The sequence below is a fragment of the Xiphophorus maculatus genome, chromosome 1, assembly GCF_002775205.1.
Source record: "Xiphophorus maculatus strain JP 163 A chromosome 1, X_maculatus-5.0-male, whole genome shotgun sequence".
Lineage (NCBI taxonomy): Eukaryota > Metazoa > Chordata > Actinopteri > Cyprinodontiformes > Poeciliidae > Xiphophorus > Xiphophorus maculatus.
The window spans coordinates 9,266,133-9,286,697 of record NC_036443.1 but is presented as its reverse complement, the minus strand read 5'-3'; the positions used below and the strand labels follow the sequence as shown (position 1 = coordinate 9,286,697).

At 38.5% G+C, this 20,565-nt stretch overlaps 1 protein-coding gene across 2 annotated transcripts in view; it reads right to left on the bottom strand.

Annotated features, from left to right (window-relative positions):
* slc26a6 (solute carrier family 26 member 6) overlaps positions 1-18,376 on the bottom strand; it is an 18,611-nt gene extending 235 nt beyond the window's left edge. The window contains exons 1-20 of one of the 2 annotated variants that reach the window (XM_023334640.1): positions 17,917-18,376; positions 17,362-17,501; positions 15,601-15,740; positions 15,123-15,233; positions 14,103-14,278; positions 13,114-13,278; positions 12,879-13,031; positions 12,721-12,803; positions 12,486-12,633; positions 12,277-12,390; positions 10,014-10,091; positions 9,497-9,592; positions 8,435-8,541; positions 8,102-8,171; positions 7,040-7,132; positions 4,934-5,056; positions 4,593-4,736; positions 2,946-3,000; positions 2,052-2,197; positions 1-655 (exon numbers count right to left, since the gene is read on the bottom strand). The exon at positions 1-655 is cut by the window's left edge and continues 235 nt beyond it. In XM_023334640.1, coding sequence (XP_023190408.1) covers positions 632-655; positions 2,052-2,197; positions 2,946-3,000; positions 4,593-4,736; positions 4,934-5,056; positions 7,040-7,132; positions 8,102-8,171; positions 8,435-8,541; positions 9,497-9,592; positions 10,014-10,091; positions 12,277-12,390; positions 12,486-12,633; positions 12,721-12,803; positions 12,879-13,031; positions 13,114-13,278; positions 14,103-14,278; positions 15,123-15,233; positions 15,601-15,740; positions 17,362-17,489 — 2,154 coding nt within the window. In that variant the 5' untranslated portion in view covers positions 17,490-17,501; positions 17,917-18,376 and the 3' untranslated portion in view covers positions 1-631. Of the gene's footprint in view, positions 656-2,051; positions 2,198-2,945; positions 3,001-4,592; positions 4,740-4,933; positions 5,057-7,039; positions 7,133-8,101; positions 8,172-8,434; positions 8,542-9,496; positions 9,593-10,013; positions 10,092-12,276; positions 12,391-12,485; positions 12,634-12,720; positions 12,804-12,878; positions 13,032-13,113; positions 13,279-14,102; positions 14,279-15,122; positions 15,234-15,600; positions 15,741-17,361; positions 17,502-17,916 lie in introns of both variants that reach the window. The other variant, XM_023334635.1, reaches the window with a different exon arrangement.
* Positions 18,377-20,565: the final 2,189 nt, after the last annotated feature.

Genomic DNA, 20,565 nt, shown 5'->3' with positions numbered 1-20,565 from the left:
TTTCCAATAAGGTAAATTGAAGCTTGTGACTGTAACGTGACAACATTTGAAAAGGCTCAAAGTGCAGAAACACATGTCAGTTTCATATTGTTCTAATTAGAATAATGTGCAGATTTTCCGTCTCTCTGAGAGGGAATTTCTTCTCTCATGCTGCCCGATTTTCCTATTTGGCCTGTAATTAATGCAAATTAGCGGCCTTTTAAAAATAACATATGTTTGCTAATATTTATTTAGAGATTAAAAATCAACATGTTAGTGTACTCGTAAGCAGAAACAAAGATATATTTAAGACATAAACAAATTATGCTCCAGACTTTCTGATCAATAAACAAATTATGGCCCAGACGTTCTGATCAACACAGTATATGTACAACATACAGAACAGTAAATAACACTTATTTCAAATGTGAGCACCTATGGACAAAAATGTGTAAGTTTGATGCTGAATACATTTACTTCAAGCAAACACATTTTGTAGAAAAAAAATAATAAAAATCTCCCCTTTAGAGTTTTCTCTCAGTAGGTTTCCCAAAAGAGGATGTCCCAGATTTTTCCAAAGCTCTCTGGATAAAATCCTCCTGCAGAGTGTCTGTCACTTCTCCATAACATCCTTCATTACTTCTCTCAGGACTCAGAAATGTGTTTCTTTCAAATCCTGCGAAGCAAGAAGGACATGGAAAAAAAATCGAGAGCTGAAAAAGAAAAAGTCCTTGCACGGAAAAGGAAACTTGACTTTCTAAAATATGTTCTCAGTAGGCTTGATCTCAGAGTTTAATGAGGAGGGAAACCGAAGCTGCTGCTTGAAATTGTGACTCAGCATGAAACTGTCTCTGAAGTAATGGGTTGGAGTTAAGTTTTAAATCATCATCTGACACTCTTGGGTTGTTTTGAACTCTTTAAACTGCATTTCCAATAGTGAGCCTTTGAAATAAATTTAACTATTTGTATACACATGCATGTGTACGTGTGTGATTTTATTGCACAAAACACCATAAATGTGTTTCTTTCATATTGCCTTTGAAAGAAACACATGCAGGCTGGCTTGCATGCAAAATTGAGCAATGATCTTCCCATTGGAGTCTGCCTGTTTCCTCTCATTGTTGTCGTGTGCATGCACATATAATTATTTCAGTGCTGCTATGGGTGTAAATCAAATTGATAGTCATTTATTGTTTTATTAATTTATGTATTTTTTTGCATAATTCCTCTGTCATAACAGAAACACAAGGCCACATGCACAACATAAACACAAGACAGAGCATGGACAAACAAAAGCGTTTGCATTCAAAGATGATCGCAGACATGCAGGCGAGAATGCACAGGTGTTTAAATGTGAGGAGATCAGCACAAATGCAAACACAGCCAACGTAAGCCTTTAACTAGGCTATTTGTGTGTTTGTGCTGAACTCAGGGAGGATATTTGCAGTCCTGGTCTGCGGTGGAATGAAGAGTAATCTTCCAGCTAACAGCATAGGTTGTCTGCTAAATTGTGCGTGGGGAAGCATGAGTAATTTAACATCCAAACCCATTTAAATATAATTATGAGCATCGATTCTGTGTTTAATTTGCAGTCTCGATCAAGCAGCTTGGACATGGCAGGGGTAAAAGGTCAGAGCAAATGGGCCGTGTTTTTATCACTGTGTATGCGGAGAAACCTAATGCATCAGTTCTGCAACACAAACCGCTAAAGGGAACTGAGTCACATTCCCTCGGTTTAGTCTTTAGTTAGCTGACGACTAAAGTCAGCAAACCTCCAAGTTCTACATGAAAAAAAAATCTGTCTCGAAAACAAAAATGGTGAATTTAGAAAACGAACTGAGACAGTACTAATACATCAACAACCTTGGAAGAATTACATAAAGTAATATTTTGACATGATTCTTAGTATTGAAATGTAATGAAACATGGTAAAACTTTAGTTAATGGGGTGACATGTCATTGTCATAAACATAATATAACACCTGTTATGAACATGAAGGAGTCTTTATGAATGTTTAGAACTGTTGTCATGGATGGACACAATGTCGGTCGATGTGAATGCCTGCTCTTACCTCTTGTTCATATTCTTCATCATACGGATTCTTTGTTTTTGCAGACTGACAGTACAGGACCGCATCGTGGATGGAGTAGAAGAGGCAGGACTTTGTCACATTGCTACTGAAGAATCCCCCGGCCTGGAGGCTCTCCACCACACCGCCTAGGCACAACGATAACATTCAGAGCTCAAACGTTGCACTAAAAAGCGAGAGAAGCTGAAAAAACACGGAGCAACTAGAAGGATGCAGTAGAATGAAAAGCTGCAGAGTTAGGGAGGCTTTTTCCTGTCTTCAGTGAAATGCACTATATTTTATGAATGCAAGAATATTTTTGGCAGCTTTATTGGAGGGCTAAACACTTTAAATACGCCATTTTTCTTATCAAGTGCTATCAGCTCGGTGCAAGCTAATTAGTGCTGCTGATCCTTTGAAGTAATCTGGATGGCTCCCAGCTTTCTGCACCAGCAGATTGTTTGTCCCCCAGAGATCTGTGGGCTTTTTTCTCTGTTTAGCAAATTAGGTCTAAATTTGTCAACCATTATCTAAACATAAACTAGGAGTACATTTGCAGATAAAAAAAAAAAAAAAGAAACAAACTGACACCAGGATGACAGGCGACGACACCAGATTTCACTGAGGAAATGCTTATTTTGTCATGATACAGTAAAAACAAAAAAACAAAAAACAACGAAAACCTCCTACAGTTTAACAAAAGAGAAACCGAAATATAAACCCTGCATGCTGACAAAGTCTCCTATAGAAACCACACCAATGCAATTTATGTAAAAAAAAAAATGTTTTTTCACTTTCAATTTGACCAAAATTACTACAGATATTTGGGTCCTGATTGTGATTACACTGGTTTGTATTCTGGTAACAGACAGTACAAAACCTGAAGGCTGGACTTACTTTGGCAGCAAGCTAAAATAACCTCAATGTCGATCTCCCCGTAGTCTCGCCGAATCTGAAACAGAAGCACAAATGTCTGAATCATTTATTTAATCCAGTTCACAGTAACTGGAAGATTTAAAGTATAAATGACAGGTAAATACTGGAGGAATGGATAAAATATACTTCACAAATATAGGAAAAAAGCTGGTTTAAAGTTAGAGAATTTATGACATGTTGGTGTGTTTCCATCATGCTGCCCTGAGCATTTATCCCCTGGAACGTCTTCACCCTGAACCTTTATGCTCCCCTAGGCTGCTTGCTCTAATGTTCGTCTGTTTATGCTAATTACGTCTTCTGGTACTAGGAGGGTTGATTCTGCTTAGGCTACTGCCTGCAGGAAAGCTGCCTAGTGTGTAGGAGAGAGGTGGGAAAAAAATAAAAGCTGGGATTTTCAGAAAGAGACTGGCTTTACTCCAAAATGTATATCAAATCCCAAGATGTTCCATGCAAAGGTGTAACTAACAAGCTTTATGAATATCATACAGATAGAAACCTCTGGATTTGTTCTGATTTCTGATTGGTTTTCAACAGTGGTTACAAGGGGTGCACTGATTGCAGATTTTTGGTCGATCACTGATGACCGATTTTTAAAAACCCTGAACTGCCGATTGCGATTTTAGATGATGATGATTTTCTTTTTTTCTCTAAAATAAGGCGAAATATGGCAAGAAAGTCGCCGAGTTGGCAACAGTGTAGACGTGACCTGGTGGGTGGGTCGGTCAGTCAACCCTCTCTCACAACATAGCAAAATACAACAGTGGTTGATTTTTGCATCTTTTGCCAATCAGATCTCCCAATATTAAATGAAATCGGAGCTGATTCATCGGCCGGCTGATTTATTGTTGCTCCATTGTGGTTACACTATACAACTCAATTCAAATCCCTCCAAGAAAGTGTAAAATGAACAGATGATTCAGAAACCGAGTCTAAACAACATACTCTGCCAGAAAGCACCTCACAGCAGCTTGACAATATGAAGAGGTAGAAACTGGAATGACTAAATCATAATATTGGGGAAATTCTGTCAATCAAAAATTCCTACCAGCTCCCTACAAAGGATTTTTAAAATTTATTTCTGTGGTCAAATTCAACCTTATTTTTCTGATCTTACATGGACATCTGCTGTGGAGATATAAGAGAATAAATACAGGCAAGGAAACTTCTAAAAAAAGTTTCTAAACAGTAAAGACATAACTAGACTCTCTAGTTTGTCTAATCTGAACTTTATTGATCCAAGAAATTCTAGACCAGCGTTTCCCAATTCCGGTCCTCAGGCCTCCCTGCTCTGCATGTTTTAGATGTGCCTCTATTCCAGAGCAGCTGATTCAAATGATTGCATGACCATCAAGTGCTGCAGAAACCTGTTGATCACCCATAGATTCAATCCAGGTGTGTAGCAGAATGGAAACACCTAAAACATGCAGGGCAGGGAGGCCTGAGGACCGGAATTGGGAAACGCTGTTCTAGACTAAATAAACTGAAGTTGTAGATTTTCTTGTGAATTCAACAGGAGGTGATGATCTTATGTGCTGCTTAATTTTTTAAAATATCTTTTAATAATCAATATTTTGCCTTTGTGCAGTCATTCGGGTATTATTTTCTTACACTTTTGATTGTCTTGACCCCGACTGTATCCAGGAAGTTCACAGGGCTCAGGTCAAGGATAATGGCCCTTGGCAGTGAGGGGTCAGGATCGTTGTCCACGTCAATGATGGCGATGCCCTTCTGGTGCTCTGAATTTGGCTCCTCCTGCTGGATGGAAGGTGACACAACACAGTTAAGGTGAAAAAAAAAACAAAAAAACTTCAATTATTTCCCACAAAAAAAGTTAAAACTGGGGAAACTCCTGAGTAGGAAGAGCTAGTATGGTAAAAATCTTATCTGATAAATATTCCTTTCATTTTATCAAACCACCCGCCAAGACTCACTCTTTAGCTTTTGCTCACCATGTCGGCTTTATTCTTCTTGAGCTCTTTCTTCACTTTCTTGGCCAGTTTCTTTTCGTGCCTCTTTCGTTTGGCTTCCAGTTTCTTCTTTATCGACAGGATCTTAGTGATGTCCATGCCACTCTAAAAGAAACAGCAAAGAAAATTATCCTTAAGTTTATTTTAAAAGCTCCGTTAATAGGTGAGATCTACTATAAGTCAACAGAGCGCAGGTTTTAATATGTCAGTCCAGAGAAATCCAACAAGCCGACTTCATCACCAGAATAAACAGACACACCAGGTTTGTTAGTATGACATGAAAAATAAAGCAGCCCTCAGTATGTGAAGTGACACAAATTAAAACTTGAACCAACAGCACAAAGTAGAGCTGAAAATAAATACGAGGATTAAATATGCATAACACTAACTGTTTGTTTTATTTATGTAAGAAGCTGAAGTACTCTCCACATTGATCCAGTGTGACGATTTCATTCATTCATGTTTCCTAAAATGCAAGTTTAACCAATTCTTTTCTGTTGCTCCTGCTGGCTCAAACGTTCAACTCAGACGACTTTATCGACAAAACTTTGCAAAACTACCAACTGCATTCGCACAGGAAATGTAGTTGGAGGATTTCAACACCCATCACTTGAATCAGTTCAGGAGGGGCGGGGGGCACACTCTTAAATTAGCCGGAGGGATTATTGTGACATGCAAGGTAAAAGTAATAATGGATAAACATAAACTTGGAGCTACACGTTAGAACAATAAAGACTGGGAAAAGAATTAGAACAAAAAAATAAGGAAAACGCCTGCTGATATTTTGTATCTTGTGTCCTGCAGGAATGTGAGCGTTTTAAGTATGCATGAGGTTGTTGTGTTTATAACCAAATTCAGGCAGACAGATGGGAGGCAGAATAAATGCAAACATTAAAGGTTTTACGCCCAAAAGAAGCCCAAACACAGCAATCAGTCATATACCAGTAGGAATAGTTATCCCTCTTCTCATCAAAATTGAAGCTTATTATTAATTTGATTTTTAAACGTAGACGCTAATTACGCTTCATTAGCTTTCAAGTGCTCTTTGTGCAGACCATCATCACTCTTCTTGCATTTTTCATTCATTATGGAAAAGACGATGAAATTGTCACTTTCAGATATTAATCATGCTAAAGAAATCACTTCTCCTCTTCAGGTCATGCCCCTGAAAACAGATTGTGAGCAACACTAAATTCCTCTATTATCTCCAACCAACTGAGTTGTCCAGAAACAAAGCCGGACCAGGGTTTGTCTGGTGGTGATTTCTCACCCTGTAAACAATCCCTGCAGCCTGTGCATGACGGCTCAATGAGAGCTTATATTAGTGCCTCCGAGATAAGAAAGCAAAAGAGAAATACTTTGGCTTTGACATGCTGACATTTTAATGAATGAGACGTTCCATTATCTCCTTCCCTGATTCAGTCTCTGCACTCCTCTCCGCTCCCGTCTGCTGGCATCTATTGTCCACGTTCCCTCGATTTGTCTTCCCATGTGCAACAAGGAGACGTGAAAGAAGGAGGAGGAGGATGAAGATGAGGAGGGAGAAGAAAAAGAGGGGGAGGCAGAGGATGGGGTGTTGGAGGAAAAACTTAAAAAGAGAGGAGAAATGAGAGGGATGGCGTTTTTAACAATGTCTGTCACGGCTGTGATGTGTGAAAACGGTAACGTGCCTCATCTGTTGTTAGTGTGACAGAAGTGATGTTTGTAAAAGAGAAGTTGACAGAAAAATGTGACAAGATGGTTTGCAGCTGCTGCTGGTTCTTCTATTTTGCTTGCATGTTGCACGTGTGTGTGTGTGCGTGTGTGTGGGCGTGTGGGCGTGGGTGTGTGTGTGCATATGAGTCTGCTTGGTTCATTAAATCAGGGCTTAGTGTCCGTCATGATGCACGTGTGACTCCGATACTGCTTTTGGGTGCAGACACATTAATATATCAGCACGCATGATTATGCGTGTTTTCCTTCAGGGAAAAAAATGTAAAAAAGACAGCATATTTTGTCGTCACTTTTCAAAATATTAGGGTTTGAAGCCAAGTTTAGAATTAGGAGCGGATTGTCGCTTTAATGTTGTGTTTGTGTTTGTGCTGTCACCTTTTCTCCCAGAGCTTCTTGGTACATCTCAGCATTGGCAAAGTAGAGGGTGGCAGAGGAACGGAAGATTAATATTCCTGGCACTTGCTTCGCCTAAATCAATTAATGAGGTAAACACAGAGAAACATTTAGTAAATGCTCCAACTAAAGACTATGCATTAAAGCTAATATTAGAGAAAATATCTAATATTTGCACAATATTTTGTGCAAATGCAATCTGGTTGTTGTCCCACTAAGCTTGAAGTGACAGCTTGTAACTTGAATCCGGTGGTGAAGCTGAATACGTATGAGATGCTAAAGTGTATTAAAAAAGTATTAACACCCATCAGGATCTTCACATTTATTTATTTTTTTATAAATACAAATAGAATAATGTGAAAATTTTGTATACAGTCCAACAGAATAATGCTTAAAACAATAAAACCCCATCTTTCCCAACTTTGCTGAGCTCTGGACTTTGACAGAACACCCCTCTCTCAGTCTTTAGCACCATCATTCTTCTTCTCAATTGTAACAAGTCAGAGGGGTTTTAATCAAAAGGTTTTTTTGTGTGAGACACACAAAGCAACATTTAAGTAACAAACACTAAACTACTTGCATCCACTGGCTATGTAATGTAATGTAATGTATCACAGCAGCAGCAACTCATTGCATTTAGGCGTCAAAATCCAGCCTGGTGTCATAAAATGAATTGGTTGGTGAGCGTATTGTAAAATAGTAAGCAGATTAAACTGATCAGGTTGGCCTATATCTCCTTCCACAGACAAATATCGACACGAAAATGAAACTGGGAAGAAAATTAAAACATTTTTACATGGATAAATAAAGATGTAAAATAAAATCATTAAAAATATATCATCGTTTCTCAAAATATCTTAGCTGTATGTCTTGTGCCAAATAGACTCACAAGATACAAACAGGCCAAAAGCATAGAGGTCACAGTACTGCCTTTTCCCATTCATTAATGTCAGTTTTGCACTGACTTGCTTTTTTAATATATATTCTAAATTTAAGAATGAAATCTCAACATGTCAATTATGTCAAAAGGTTTTCAGAATTTACCTTATCATAGTCTTCCACCGGCTTGTAAATATCAGTGTCTGCCACCTGTCCTAACAGAGAGTACTTGGGTCTGAAACACACACAAAACAAAGAAGTGATTGCCAAACTGCACTTCATGTTGATAAAGTATTGGTATATGTTGTAAATGTAAATAAAGTGCCTGGTAAATTTTAGATCTATATTATCGTGTTGCTTAAAAGGAGAAAAAAACATTCAGTGTTTCTTCTGCTACCTCTTAGCTACGACTCTCTCAGTAAGTGTAACATTTCTAATCCTTGATCTATTTAGACTCTGTAGTTCTTCATGTAGACGTAAGCAGCAAGATCTCCTTACAGCTGTGTCCTGAAGATGACAGTGAGCATGGAGAAGGCGATGGCAGCAGCTAGCCCCAGGTCAGGGTTCAACAGCACGGTCAAGATGAAGGTGGCCACCCAGACCAGCTGGAGAAACAGAGAATTACATATCAGGACCCAAAACAAAACAATGGCTGTATGAGTATGAGGTTTTAGTAACAAAAACTATCAAGAAAAATTTGATTTCCTGATTGTCTACAGAAATGAAGTATTATACGCGTAACAAGAAAGAGCTTAGGCAAAAATGGCCCCCATAAGAAAGTTTTTGGTAATAAAAAAAACAACACACAAAGACATGTCTCATGTTTTCCCTTAAAACTCCTTTGTAGTCGCTAAAATGCTGTGAATTGACAAGACTAAACTGGAACATTGTACCATTACATGTGGGATAAAACTAACAAATGGCTTCACAAATGTCAAACATCTACATGTTCATTGTAGAGTGAGCGTTCTGGGCTGCTTTCCTGCTTGAGGATCTGAACGATTTATCATAATTCACTGAATCATGAATTCTGCTCACAAGCAGAAAGTCCTGACTGAAAAACATCCATCCATCAGTGTGAGATGTTAAACTCAAGGAAGCTTACGCAGCAGGCCAACGATCGGAAGCACACCTGCAGATCTTCTGGTTGGCTCAGAAAATGCAAAATTAAGATTTTGGAGTTGTCTAGTCAAAGTCCAGACTTAATTGCGACTGAGATATTTTTTGTCGTTTAAAAAAAATAACATTATGATTTGAAAACTTTGATGTTAATATTCTTGATAATAAAACATTTACAGGTATCAAAAAATATATAAGAAATTCCTGAAGGGGATTTTTTTCAGCATGGTTCAGTGAACAAGCATTAAACTCTGATGTTTGGGGATTTACATTAAACTAGCAGAAAAGCACGAGAGATGTTTCGAGTGAGAATATATTTATAATGGGGAATAAATAACACAAAAAGTGCAAACATTTCGTCAAAATGAAAAGAAAAAAAAAGAAAAGAGAATCTGTCTTTGCTAATAAACATCTTCCTTGCCAACATTTTGGCACACTCACCATGTCGATTTTATTGCTTTTCCACAGAGCGGGGATGTCCAAGAACTGCTTCATCATGCCATGGAGATTAACGAAGATGATGGCAGCCAGCACTGCCTGAAAAAAAAAAGAAAAATCATCAAACAGAGCAATTTGTGTGGTGTGCTAAACTGGGTTTGATGAGCTCAACACTGGATTTAAATGGCCACTAAAAGGTAACTTGGACATAAACTCAGACATTAAAGTTTATTTTCAGGATTTTAAAGGACTGACATGTTTTATGAACGTGAACCGGTGACCTAACCGGATATTAGGTGACGCATTGAAAAGCATTACGGCAGGATAAAAGCATCCCAAGCCCTTAAACCTGAACAATCTGGTTGCATTTTAGAGCACAATCCTCAGCTGTGAGGTAAATCTCTCCTGAGCCGGGCTCGGAGCGGGCCTTGTAATTCTGAACACATTCTTGCGTGGCTTTGGGTGTGTGTGTTCACCACTGTGTGTGTGTGTGTGTGCGCGCGAACACACATGCGAATACCTTGGGTAGATCTTCAAAGAGAGATCCAATCCAGAGAGTGATGAAAAGGATAACCACTGCCGATACAGCCCCAGCAACCTGCGGCGAACAGAAAGGGAAAACAGGCACATGACGAATGGATGGATATCAAGTGAAAAAGATCAGAGCAAAAACATTAGAGAGTAACTTTAAAGAGATTAATGAGGCAGCGATTAGCAGTGTGAGCTGAAAGAGGGAGACGAATTAGTGAAGCATCGGTAAATGTTCATGTTTTTTGTTCAAAGAGGCTGATTGGTTAATAATGATATGGGCTTGAATCTGGTTTAAGGTGAAGTGTAGACAGTAGTCTGTGCAGCATGTGTTTTAGGAGTAACCCATGAAGTTCTTCAAACGTTTTTAAATCTGTCAAGGAGACAAGATGTAAATACTGGATGACATTTCTGAGAATTTTTTCTTCAACGTGTTTCAAGTTTAATTTAAGAAGCTAAAACTTTCCATAACCGTATTGAACTTCAGGTGAATAAGCTGGCGACATATTGTATTGCATCCACTGATAAAATCAGCAAAAATCAACTGAATAAAATGTATCTTAACATATTTTATTTTCCTCACTCTGCGTGGTGGAAAGATAAACCCAGGCCCTCATCTAACTTTGGTTGCCACCGTTTCCGAGTGTTTTAGTCGTTTAAATGAAACACTGACCAACATTTTGATGTATACTGATGGCACTTAACAAATTACAATGTGTGTTCAATGACTTTTAATTTCTTTGTTTTTGTGATGTAAAGCACTTTGAACTGTCTCTTTGCTGAAATGTGCCACACGAACAAACTTGATTGATTTATTTTAACTATTAGTGTGAATGTTGGTAAGGTAAGGACAGGCATGTAGCTGTTTTCTTGTAGCCATTTATAAATCAGCACACATCTGCCTTCTTTGAAAAAGCATGTTTTCTTCTATTTCCCATTTTGAATTGTGGCTACAGGACATCAGATTCTGTCATTTTCTAACCACAGGGAAACAGGAAGACAAAGATAACTTATTGAACTTTCCTAAGCATTTTGATCAACTTGAAACAGTAAATCAAAAGATGATTCAGAAACGTTTACTGGTTCTACTGGTTTAGGATATACAGAAAGTGATATTTTTCTTTTAAAAATGAATAGAAATTAAAGGATGCATTATTTAGTGCTCCATGCAATGTGAATGAAACAAAATCTAATATAAATCCACTTTAGTCTTCAAGAGGTGAAGAAAGGCCAGAGGGCAAAGGTCAAAGTAAAATTTCCATGGCCTGAAATGGAAGAGGGAATGAATAACATATCTGGAGCTATCGTGCGACACTGTTTAACTAGTGCTGTCTGTAATGAACACTATTCACAGGCTCTAATAGGCAACATATTGTGTGCTGCAAACCAGACACATACTTTTTTTTTTCTTCTGTCAGGGAAGGTATTGCTTCTTTTTATAGCAGCAGAATGTCAGATCACTCTCCAAACACGTTACAACAGCCTTCAAGAAGTAAATATTTAAACATTTCACTTTTAGATCTAGAGTGTTTCCTCTCTTCAGGTGACTCATGCCTTTTTCTGTTTTGGCAAGTTACTGATGTTAAAGTTAAATTTGTCATATTGTATAATAAAACAAACTTGTCCATTTGACTGTTCATTACTATCTTTGTTCTCCTGTTACTAGTAAGTAGAGACGAGCACATGTTGTCTCTAGATCTTAGCTTCATTTCTGAAGGAGCTGAATGGAACATCAGCATAATCTCACAACATTATGACCGCCTCTATAATAATGCTTGGTCGCCCCTCATTGCCCCTCATTCCCCTTTTGCTGCCAGAACAATTCTGATATACATCGACAGACTCCCGAAGGAGTTCTGTGTCTGGTACTAGCAGCAGATCCTTAAAGTCCTGCAAGCTGCAAGGAGAGGCCTCTATGGCTCCAACCTGTCTGCTGGTTACGTTTACTCGAGACTGGTGTCTGGAAACTGCGAGTATTTTTGGATGTTGGTTGGAGAAAGGTTCCCCGTTTACACGGCACCGCCAAAGACATCTTGAATCCGCTGCAGTTGTCATGCCAGGCCACTGTACGGCGCTGTGGTTTTAGGATGTCACTGAACATGCACGCGCTATTGACCCTTAGTTTCCACCTCACTGGCTTCCACTTCATTTAGAAAATAGCAAAACAGTAACTAGTCTCTGATGAACCGGTGCTAATGTAACATTTATGTATTCTGTTTCAGAAGTTGTGTAGGATTAGAGGCATGCATTCCAACCTGGGTTTTTCCTCCGGTGCTTTCCTGAACCAAACTGCGAGACATTGAGCAGCTGATGGCGAAACACTGGAAAATTCCTCCAATTGAATTGCTTAAGCCAAGGGCGATTAGCTCCTAAACCAAAAAAAAAAAAAAAAGCCCAAGACTTATACACTATAGCCAACAGCAAAACATATCAGACGTTATTGATCGGTCCTTGATCACACTACCTGGTTGCTGTCCACTTTGTAGCCATATTTGAGTGCAAATATTCGTCCCAGGGAGATAGCAATGCCATAACCTACAACAGCAAGGGCAAAGGCATCCCCAATCACCTGGCCAAACAGGGACATAGCAGGTAGAGCAGGTGGCTGAAGACTGCCAAACAAAGACGGCGGACAGAAGAAGAGACATTACACACTCCTCTTGTACAGAGATGCCATGTAGTGATTGTGTTTTCCTCACCCAGAGGGAATGTCTCCCACTACATCCACTCCATATCTCTTCTCCAGGTTAACTTGCCAAGAGATAACTGTTGCTATGATTACCTAGAAAGACCATAACAGATCAATTAAACGGCCTAATTAGTGTTTTAAGTGATGCAAACCTTCCTTTGTACTTACAGCAAATAGCTCCATGGGCAGGGGGACAGGGAGCTTTTTACTCAAGTATGCGTTGAGCTCCTTGGCAAGAATGAGGGCGACAATGGACACGATACTGACCACCAATGTGCCGATATTTGTCTGTGGAAGGAGATAGCAGATCTCCAGCACCGTCTGAGAAAGTAAAACAAAGGATTGTCATATCATCTTAGAAGGCTATGACCTTACATATAGAAATAAAAGTGTTTTTTCTTACATAAATCAAGGAAATGGGTCCACTGTATCTCTTTGGGTGGATACCAAAGACATATTTCAGCTGAGAAACAATGACGTGTACGGCAGCTCCCGTTGTGTAGCCTCGGACGAGGGGTTCGGACAGGTAAGTTACCACGAAACCAAACTGGACCAAACCAAGCAGAATCTGCACACATGGCAAACAGAAATCTGAATGTTTGCAATCAGGAAGTTTTGCAAATGTTTTTTACGTTTACACATATTTGCTTGCACCTGGCTTAGAAGACTTTCAGTTGAAATCCTGCTCTAATCTTCATTGGAATTGTTTAAATAAAAAAATTGATTCAGGATCCTCTTAGGGTATTCGTGTTTTTCTATTTTCTGCCCTTGAATCAACCAAGATGTGGCAATTTGCTGATTTTCAACCCCATTTGTCTTCCAATTGGTGAGATATTTAGTAGTACAAGGGCAAAAGACATTCACAGCACTACATTTTCCTGAAATTTCACAGCTTTCTCCTAATAATAGCATTTTTCTAGAAAGGAGTTGTTCTGTGATCTTCACCATTTATCCAAAACAAAAAAACAAGAACACATAATTGCTCATGTATAATCTTTAAACTGTGAATAATTTTGGGCATTTCTACTTTTACACATCAGATTTCTAAGCATGTGCAGAGATTGGATATTTTACTTGTTAAATATAAAAATCTACTGGTTCAGTTCACATGTTGTGTTCATGCTGACTCTGATTATCAGATTGGAAATCTCTCTTAGAAGATCAAGTCATGTTGTGGATAAATACTCTTCCCTCTGTAATCTCAGTATAAGAACTCATTTTTGGAGTCTATGAAGTGTTTTATTTGCACTAAACTGTGTTGTTTAAAACATGTGTCTTGCAGGAAGCATTTCATGAGCTGATGGCACTGGCAGATAATCATCATGTCACATCATATGACATCACATCACAATCACATGTAAATGAAGCTGCAAAGTATGCTTTACAACATACCTGAAACAAGCCCGATACAAAAGTGACTACAACAGCTATTCGGACCCGCTCTTGATCCCGGGAAACGCTGTCGATGATGCTGGAGTTGGTCACATTGTCCCAGATCTCAAAGTTAGAATCTGGTGCCAGGCGGTCGACCACCCCTCCTATCATTACGCTCATCACTGCGTATGTTCCTGAGGAAGGATGACACAATTACAAAACACTGATCTTAACGATTTAATTGCAGCTCTGGCTCTTTTTATGAGTGGCTGTTGTCCTGTTGGAAGATCAATCTGAGCCTCATTCTCTAGTGTTTTGTCGCCTCTAACAGGTTTTCTTCCAGGACTGTCCTGAATTTAGCTCCGTCCATCTTCCCCACCCACTCTGACCAGCCCAATCCGACCCCAGCGGTGTCGTTTTCCACCAAATGGGAATGATTAAAAGCAAACTTGAGGGATTAGATTATTTCATTCTCTTCTAAAAAGAAAGAAAGAATGCCTCAGTCCCCTATAATTTTTAACATAACAGATATTGAAATTAGTCAAGCTTAATTGTCATCTCCCCCAAAGCTGATTTAATCAAGAAACACGTGTCCCTACAGACAGAGTTTAATATTTTATCCACCTTCAATGCCAAATATCTTGTTTTCAAATGAACCTTTCAATATTATGAATACGAAGAGAAGGCAGCTTGTTTATTTGTTCAACAATCAAAACAAAATAAACCTGCCAGATAATAAACTTAGGTATAAACTCCTGCTTTAATAACTTTTACCAATCACCGTATTCTTCCAGTCCACCTTTGGATGCGTCAGACGTCTTTTAAGTCCCTAATATTCCTTTTATCAACCTTGTTTTATTGCTGCAATAGAATATGAAGTGCTAAATCTCCGAGACCAGATCGGTTTCAAAATAGATTTGTTTAATCACAACTTTTTCGCTATTACTGTCAAGTTCCAAGAGATGTGATCATTTTTCTGGGAATTGGATCAGTTGCCAGCTACTAAAGTAAATTAATGGGTCAGTACAACAAACCTACCGATCGAGATGTGCTTCGACGTGCCAAAAATGAAGTAGATGAGGACTGGGTAGAAGGAGGAGTAAAGACCAAATACCGGAGGAACAGATGCCAGCAGTGCATAGGCCATACCTACAGGGATGCAAACACAAACAAAAATAATAGTTTCTGTCATCCTAAGACTTGAAGAAAAATGCTTTTTATGGTTCTAGAAACTAATTGAGCTCTAACCCAATTCATCTCAAGAACTTGAATGCAGCAGAGAATGAGTTAAAAGACCAGGGATCACTACACTTTAGGAAAGATGGTGCTGAAAACCGACTGTTTTAAGGTCAAACCAAAAGAAAGTCAAAGGAAGCTTGATTTGTTTATTAAAAGATTTACTGCCTTGCTACTAATTAACTTACCATCATAAACAAATCATTTATGGCTCAGTCTCTCCCTTCTGATTCTGCAACCAGCCCCACCTCCACCCACACCCACTGGCGCTCCGTCTCACCCTGTGGGAGCTGCATGATGCCCACACTGATTCCTGACACCAAGTCACCCAAAGCGTCTTCTCTGAAAGCGTAGCGAGGCAGCCATTTTGCAACAGGAAAAGTCCCCAGCATACAGTTCTTCACCCTGGGTCCTGTACAACTGAGCGTGTTGAAATGACAGAAGGAAAAAAAACACACAAAAAAAAGCAAACAAGAAATTTAGAACATAACACTGATATCAGCCCTGAAGTATATTAAAGTACCTAATTTAAAAATTTGCTCCCAAGTCAACTGGAAATGTCTTTGTGTTGATTCAAGCTCACTTGGGATGTTGACTCATCATGTTTCCCTCTATTAGGACTCGACACCTTTAGTTTATATGTGATTTACCTTTAAGTAAATCACATATATGCCACCAAACTTGGGGAATTTGATTCAAATGTAACTTTTCACATCCTCACTTGGCAGGATTTGTGATTCTGGGAACATGTGACTTTGCAGCTGCATTTATTTTTAGAGACCCAGCGTTGTGATATGTTTTCCACAAGCACGTGCGTTTATTTCTGCTTTCTGTATTTATTACTGCAGAAAGCAGTTCTCTGAGTGTTAAAGAGTCAAAAAAGTACTTTTATGAAGTGAACAAATGAGTTAATAAATGAAAAAAAATCCATTTCAGGCATTTCACAATTTATTTAAGCATCATAAAAATAATTTTCAAGAAGATAAACAACGGTGTTTAGTTTTTCTTCTGCTCTTGTTCCTCTTGAGAACGTGGGACGCTGTAACTTTGAGAGGCCAATGCTAATTGGAACAATTTACCTTGAAAACACGAAAACATATTCGGAAGGTAAAACCTTGAACTGACTGAATGCTGTACGTAGTGACAGAATCACAGAACTTCATATGCAGAATAAATCTATGTTTTTTCCTATTTAACCCTTTGTCACACATTATGCTGACAACAGCTCATTCCTAATTAAAAGCTCTTTTCTTGCATGTGTGTGAATGTTGACTTGCATAAAGGCTTCGACATTAGGCTCTAATAAGGGATTTCATATTTTAGTAAGGTTCAGTGAAACCTTTTCTCAAACCCGGTGGCAGACAGTCCAATTAGACCAGCGGCCCCAAACCACTACTGGTGAAACGCATCATGAAATAATTCAGTAAACAGACTTCAGCATTTGACTGGTTCACCTGCACTGCAGCTCCATTTCAGACCTATTAAATTGAACAGAGTAGTTAACCAGTAAGTTAACTACTAAGGCTACTAAGTTAACTAGTACAGCTGAAATAAAAAAAAAAAACAAACTGGGAGGGGCCATTGCTATATAACAGCAATGGCCACTAATTTTGACGAATGCAACTCGCAAAATAAAACTAATTCCTGTGACCATGAAATAATTACCTTTAGTATTTCCATATGTATTTTCTAAAATAAAATACAGATTATTACTGAGAATAAGATGTACATATTCTACTTAAGCAATGTTTAATCATTTGTTTCCAGTTTTATTTAATTATTGGTCGAAATGAGTTATGAATTTCTTAAAATCCTGACCTACAGTCAAATGATGCTGAAGTAACTCTAGAAGCTGAGGATGTACCACTTGACACGTCTGATAGGCAAAAGACAGCAATTTATTAAGAATTTGAAAAATGCCTGCTTTTTAAAACTTTGTATTTTTCACTCAATTTGTTTGTCACTTATTTATTTTAAAGTTCTTCTGAGTGGACATGTGCTTTCTGACATGGGAGGGAAATAAGTAATGGCCTGGATTTACCTCACTGAGTCTTTTATTTTGTCATGCAGAGATGGTTTGGTGTCGCTCTTCTCTCCCATCTCATCCAGATTGACTTCGTCCAGGACGTCCCTGTTGACTTTGTAGGTCGCTCGTCTTCTTTCCTCCATGGCTCCAATGAGCTGCCAGCAAATTCTCAATTAATAGTGGAAAACATTAGAGCCATATCGGTGGTCCCGTATGCATTGAGGCATATGTTATTGTTCTGTTAATGCTCTCAAGGAGTCAAAGCTTCTCATAATGTTTTTTTAAAGTACAGTTGAAAGGCTTTTCTGTGACTGATTGACTTTTTATGACTGATTTATTGTTTCTGACTGATTCATTGTTTTGAATTTGAAGTTATGTAACTTGGTAAAAAAAAAAAAAATTCTTCTGAAGCAGAACAGAACGGCTGATAAACACTTTTAAAAAAAAAGTTTATACGACTGGTTTGCAGCAAAATAAGAGAAAATATTTTTTGAGACCCCAGCATTGAATTGGTTAGTTTAAAATGCAGTTTTCCATTTCAAACTTGTGATAAAAAACCCTAATAATTACCTTGGTGTATTTCAGTAAAGAAACAAAGATAAAATCCCAATCTTCAGCTCCCACGCTTAGACACAAATCCTGGATTCCTTTGAAACTCTGATGAGAACCATGCAGGTTTGTTGCTACATAATATAAATTTTTCTATCTGATGCTTAGATCGAATTCTGTTCAGAAGCTCCAAATCCAAAAATAATCAGGACTTTAATCAAATGTTTTTAATTGTATATTTTCCCCAAGTGAAGGCTTCCTCATAAGTCAGATATTTGCACTTCTCTCTTTGTGGTGAATAAATCCAGCCTGAGTGCAGGGATGGTTACTCAGTCTGCTGCAGAGTTTTCCGTCAGCTCCAAGAGTCTCAAAGTCTCTAAATGTCCTCGAGGCTGTCACTTGTACACCTGTGGACTAGCTGCTCTTCTGTTGTGGCTTAAGTGCCTCAGGAAAGAACTGATACGACACCAGACCTGGTTAAGGAGAGTCGGAGCAAAGTTCTTTGAATGCAAAGAACAAGTGGAAACAGAGGAGGCAGAGGTAACTGTTGTCCATGCACGTTGTGTGTGCATGCGTGTGTGTTTGTTTGTTTGTTTGTAATACGTTGTGGGGACAATTTTCCTGACACATTGTAGGGACCAAAGCCTGGTCCTCACAAGGGGAAACGCTGTTTTTGGGTCAGAGGTTAGATTTATGACTCACGTGTGAAATGAGTTTTGGTTAGGATTAAGATTAGGTATGTAAGGGTTAAGGTTAGGATAAAGTTTAGGATAAGGGTTAAGTTTAGGTTTCAGAAATGAATGGAAGTCAATGGAAAGTCCCCACAAAGACAGCCATGCAAACATGTGTGTGTGTGTGTGTGTGTGTGGGTGTGTGTAAGCGTGCGTGTGTTTTATTACTAACTAAATGAGTCAGCACACTGCTCTTTTAACACGGCAATCCCAGTTTTCAGAATTTCAATAACTCACATGATGCAAAGATTATGTTTAAAAAAATATGCAAAAGTAAACCAAATGGATGTGAATTTAAGGACACATGGATCTGCAGAATTTATGAAGCACTCTTTTAACTATGCAACAGCTCTTAGATGTGTTTTATCTGTTCGCCATTATTTATGACAAGATTAGCGTGTAATTTCCCTCTGGTGTCCTTGCTAATTTGTTTTTACAATTGCGCCGAAGGAATGTGGAAAAGCCTTTTAAATAACTGACACCGCTTGCCTAAACAGGATTTAGACTTATTCACTCCAAGAAAGAAGGATTTATATCACTAAATTCTACTTGCAAACTGAATATGCGGAAAGCAGAGAGGCACACTTGCAATTAAATCAAACGACTGCCATTTGGAACAATGTTCACTTGTTGGGCTTAAATCTTTTATCAGCCACACATGTTTCAAAGGTCAGGTTGTATTTTCTTAAAATAGAAACAACTTTCCAGAGATTTTTATTCCAAGTTTCCACATCACTTCCGTACAGAGTTTCACCACTGCCCCGACGCTGCCACGGAGGCCGCATGAATGCACAAGCACACAATGTTTACTGAGTAATTTATGATTAGCCTTAATGATTGAAAGGTTTAATGGACACATGGCTAATGATCAACGTCTTCAAGGGGTTCATCTCAAGCATTGGGACATCTCATTTAGCTCAGGTCCACTCATGGTCAGTCACAGAGCAAGAACGTGTGAAAACATATAGAGAGTTATTTAAAATTAAATAGTCATGTATTTCTTTATAATTGTGTGGTTTTTTAAAATAAAAAGCAGATGTGCAAAATATAGTTGGTAGTATAATTCTTAAAAAGCTAACTGAGAACAAGTAAGCTCATCAATTGATATTTGTAAAAAACTGTAGTGTATGTCTGTTTGGACAAAAGTAGCTTATTCTTTTTTTAATCATTGTTAAAAACTCCTAATCTCTCTCTGCATTCAGTATACACTCTCACCTTCAGGTGACCAGACCAAGCTCTGCTCCGGTGGCTGCATAGTTCTGTTGCATTCTCCTGAGGAGGAGACGGTTCTGGAGTTTTCTCAGCACTCAGTCAGTTTAAAGTCTTCGTTTGGATAGTAAATGTGGCCCCACGACGTTTTGAATTTGGCTCATGCTGATTTGATTTAGAACTGGATTTGTTTCTGTAGAGTAAAAAAAAAAATCACCCACGTAAGCGTCCCATAATTGTATGAGTCAACTTCCAGCACTTGTAATTTTTCCACTCGTAGCTCTGCCTAATGGTGACACCGGTGTGTTGGCAGTTTCCATTTCTGGGAAGTTTTCAGTTTGTGTCACAGGTGACAGTTCAAGTTAAATGAGGGAAACTTTGACACCACAGGGTTTCCCAATAGGATAATGGTCCCAAACACAAACAAGAACTGTTTTTGGATTGAATAAACGTTAACCTTCCAGAACTGACTAGACCTTCAACCTTGTTGAAGATTTAACATCCCTGCTTAAAAAGCAGCACCTAACCAAAATACCAAGCCCTCTCAGTGACCTGTACCAGCTCCCATAAGAGTGGCCAAATATCCACCTAGAACTGTGCAAGAAGCCAGATGATGGCTGCAAGAAATGTGCCGTATTAAAAATATTTTACCAAATATCAATGAGGGTGTACATATATTTTTACGTTTGACCATGATTACAACTGCACTTATTTAAAAAACTATTTTGTA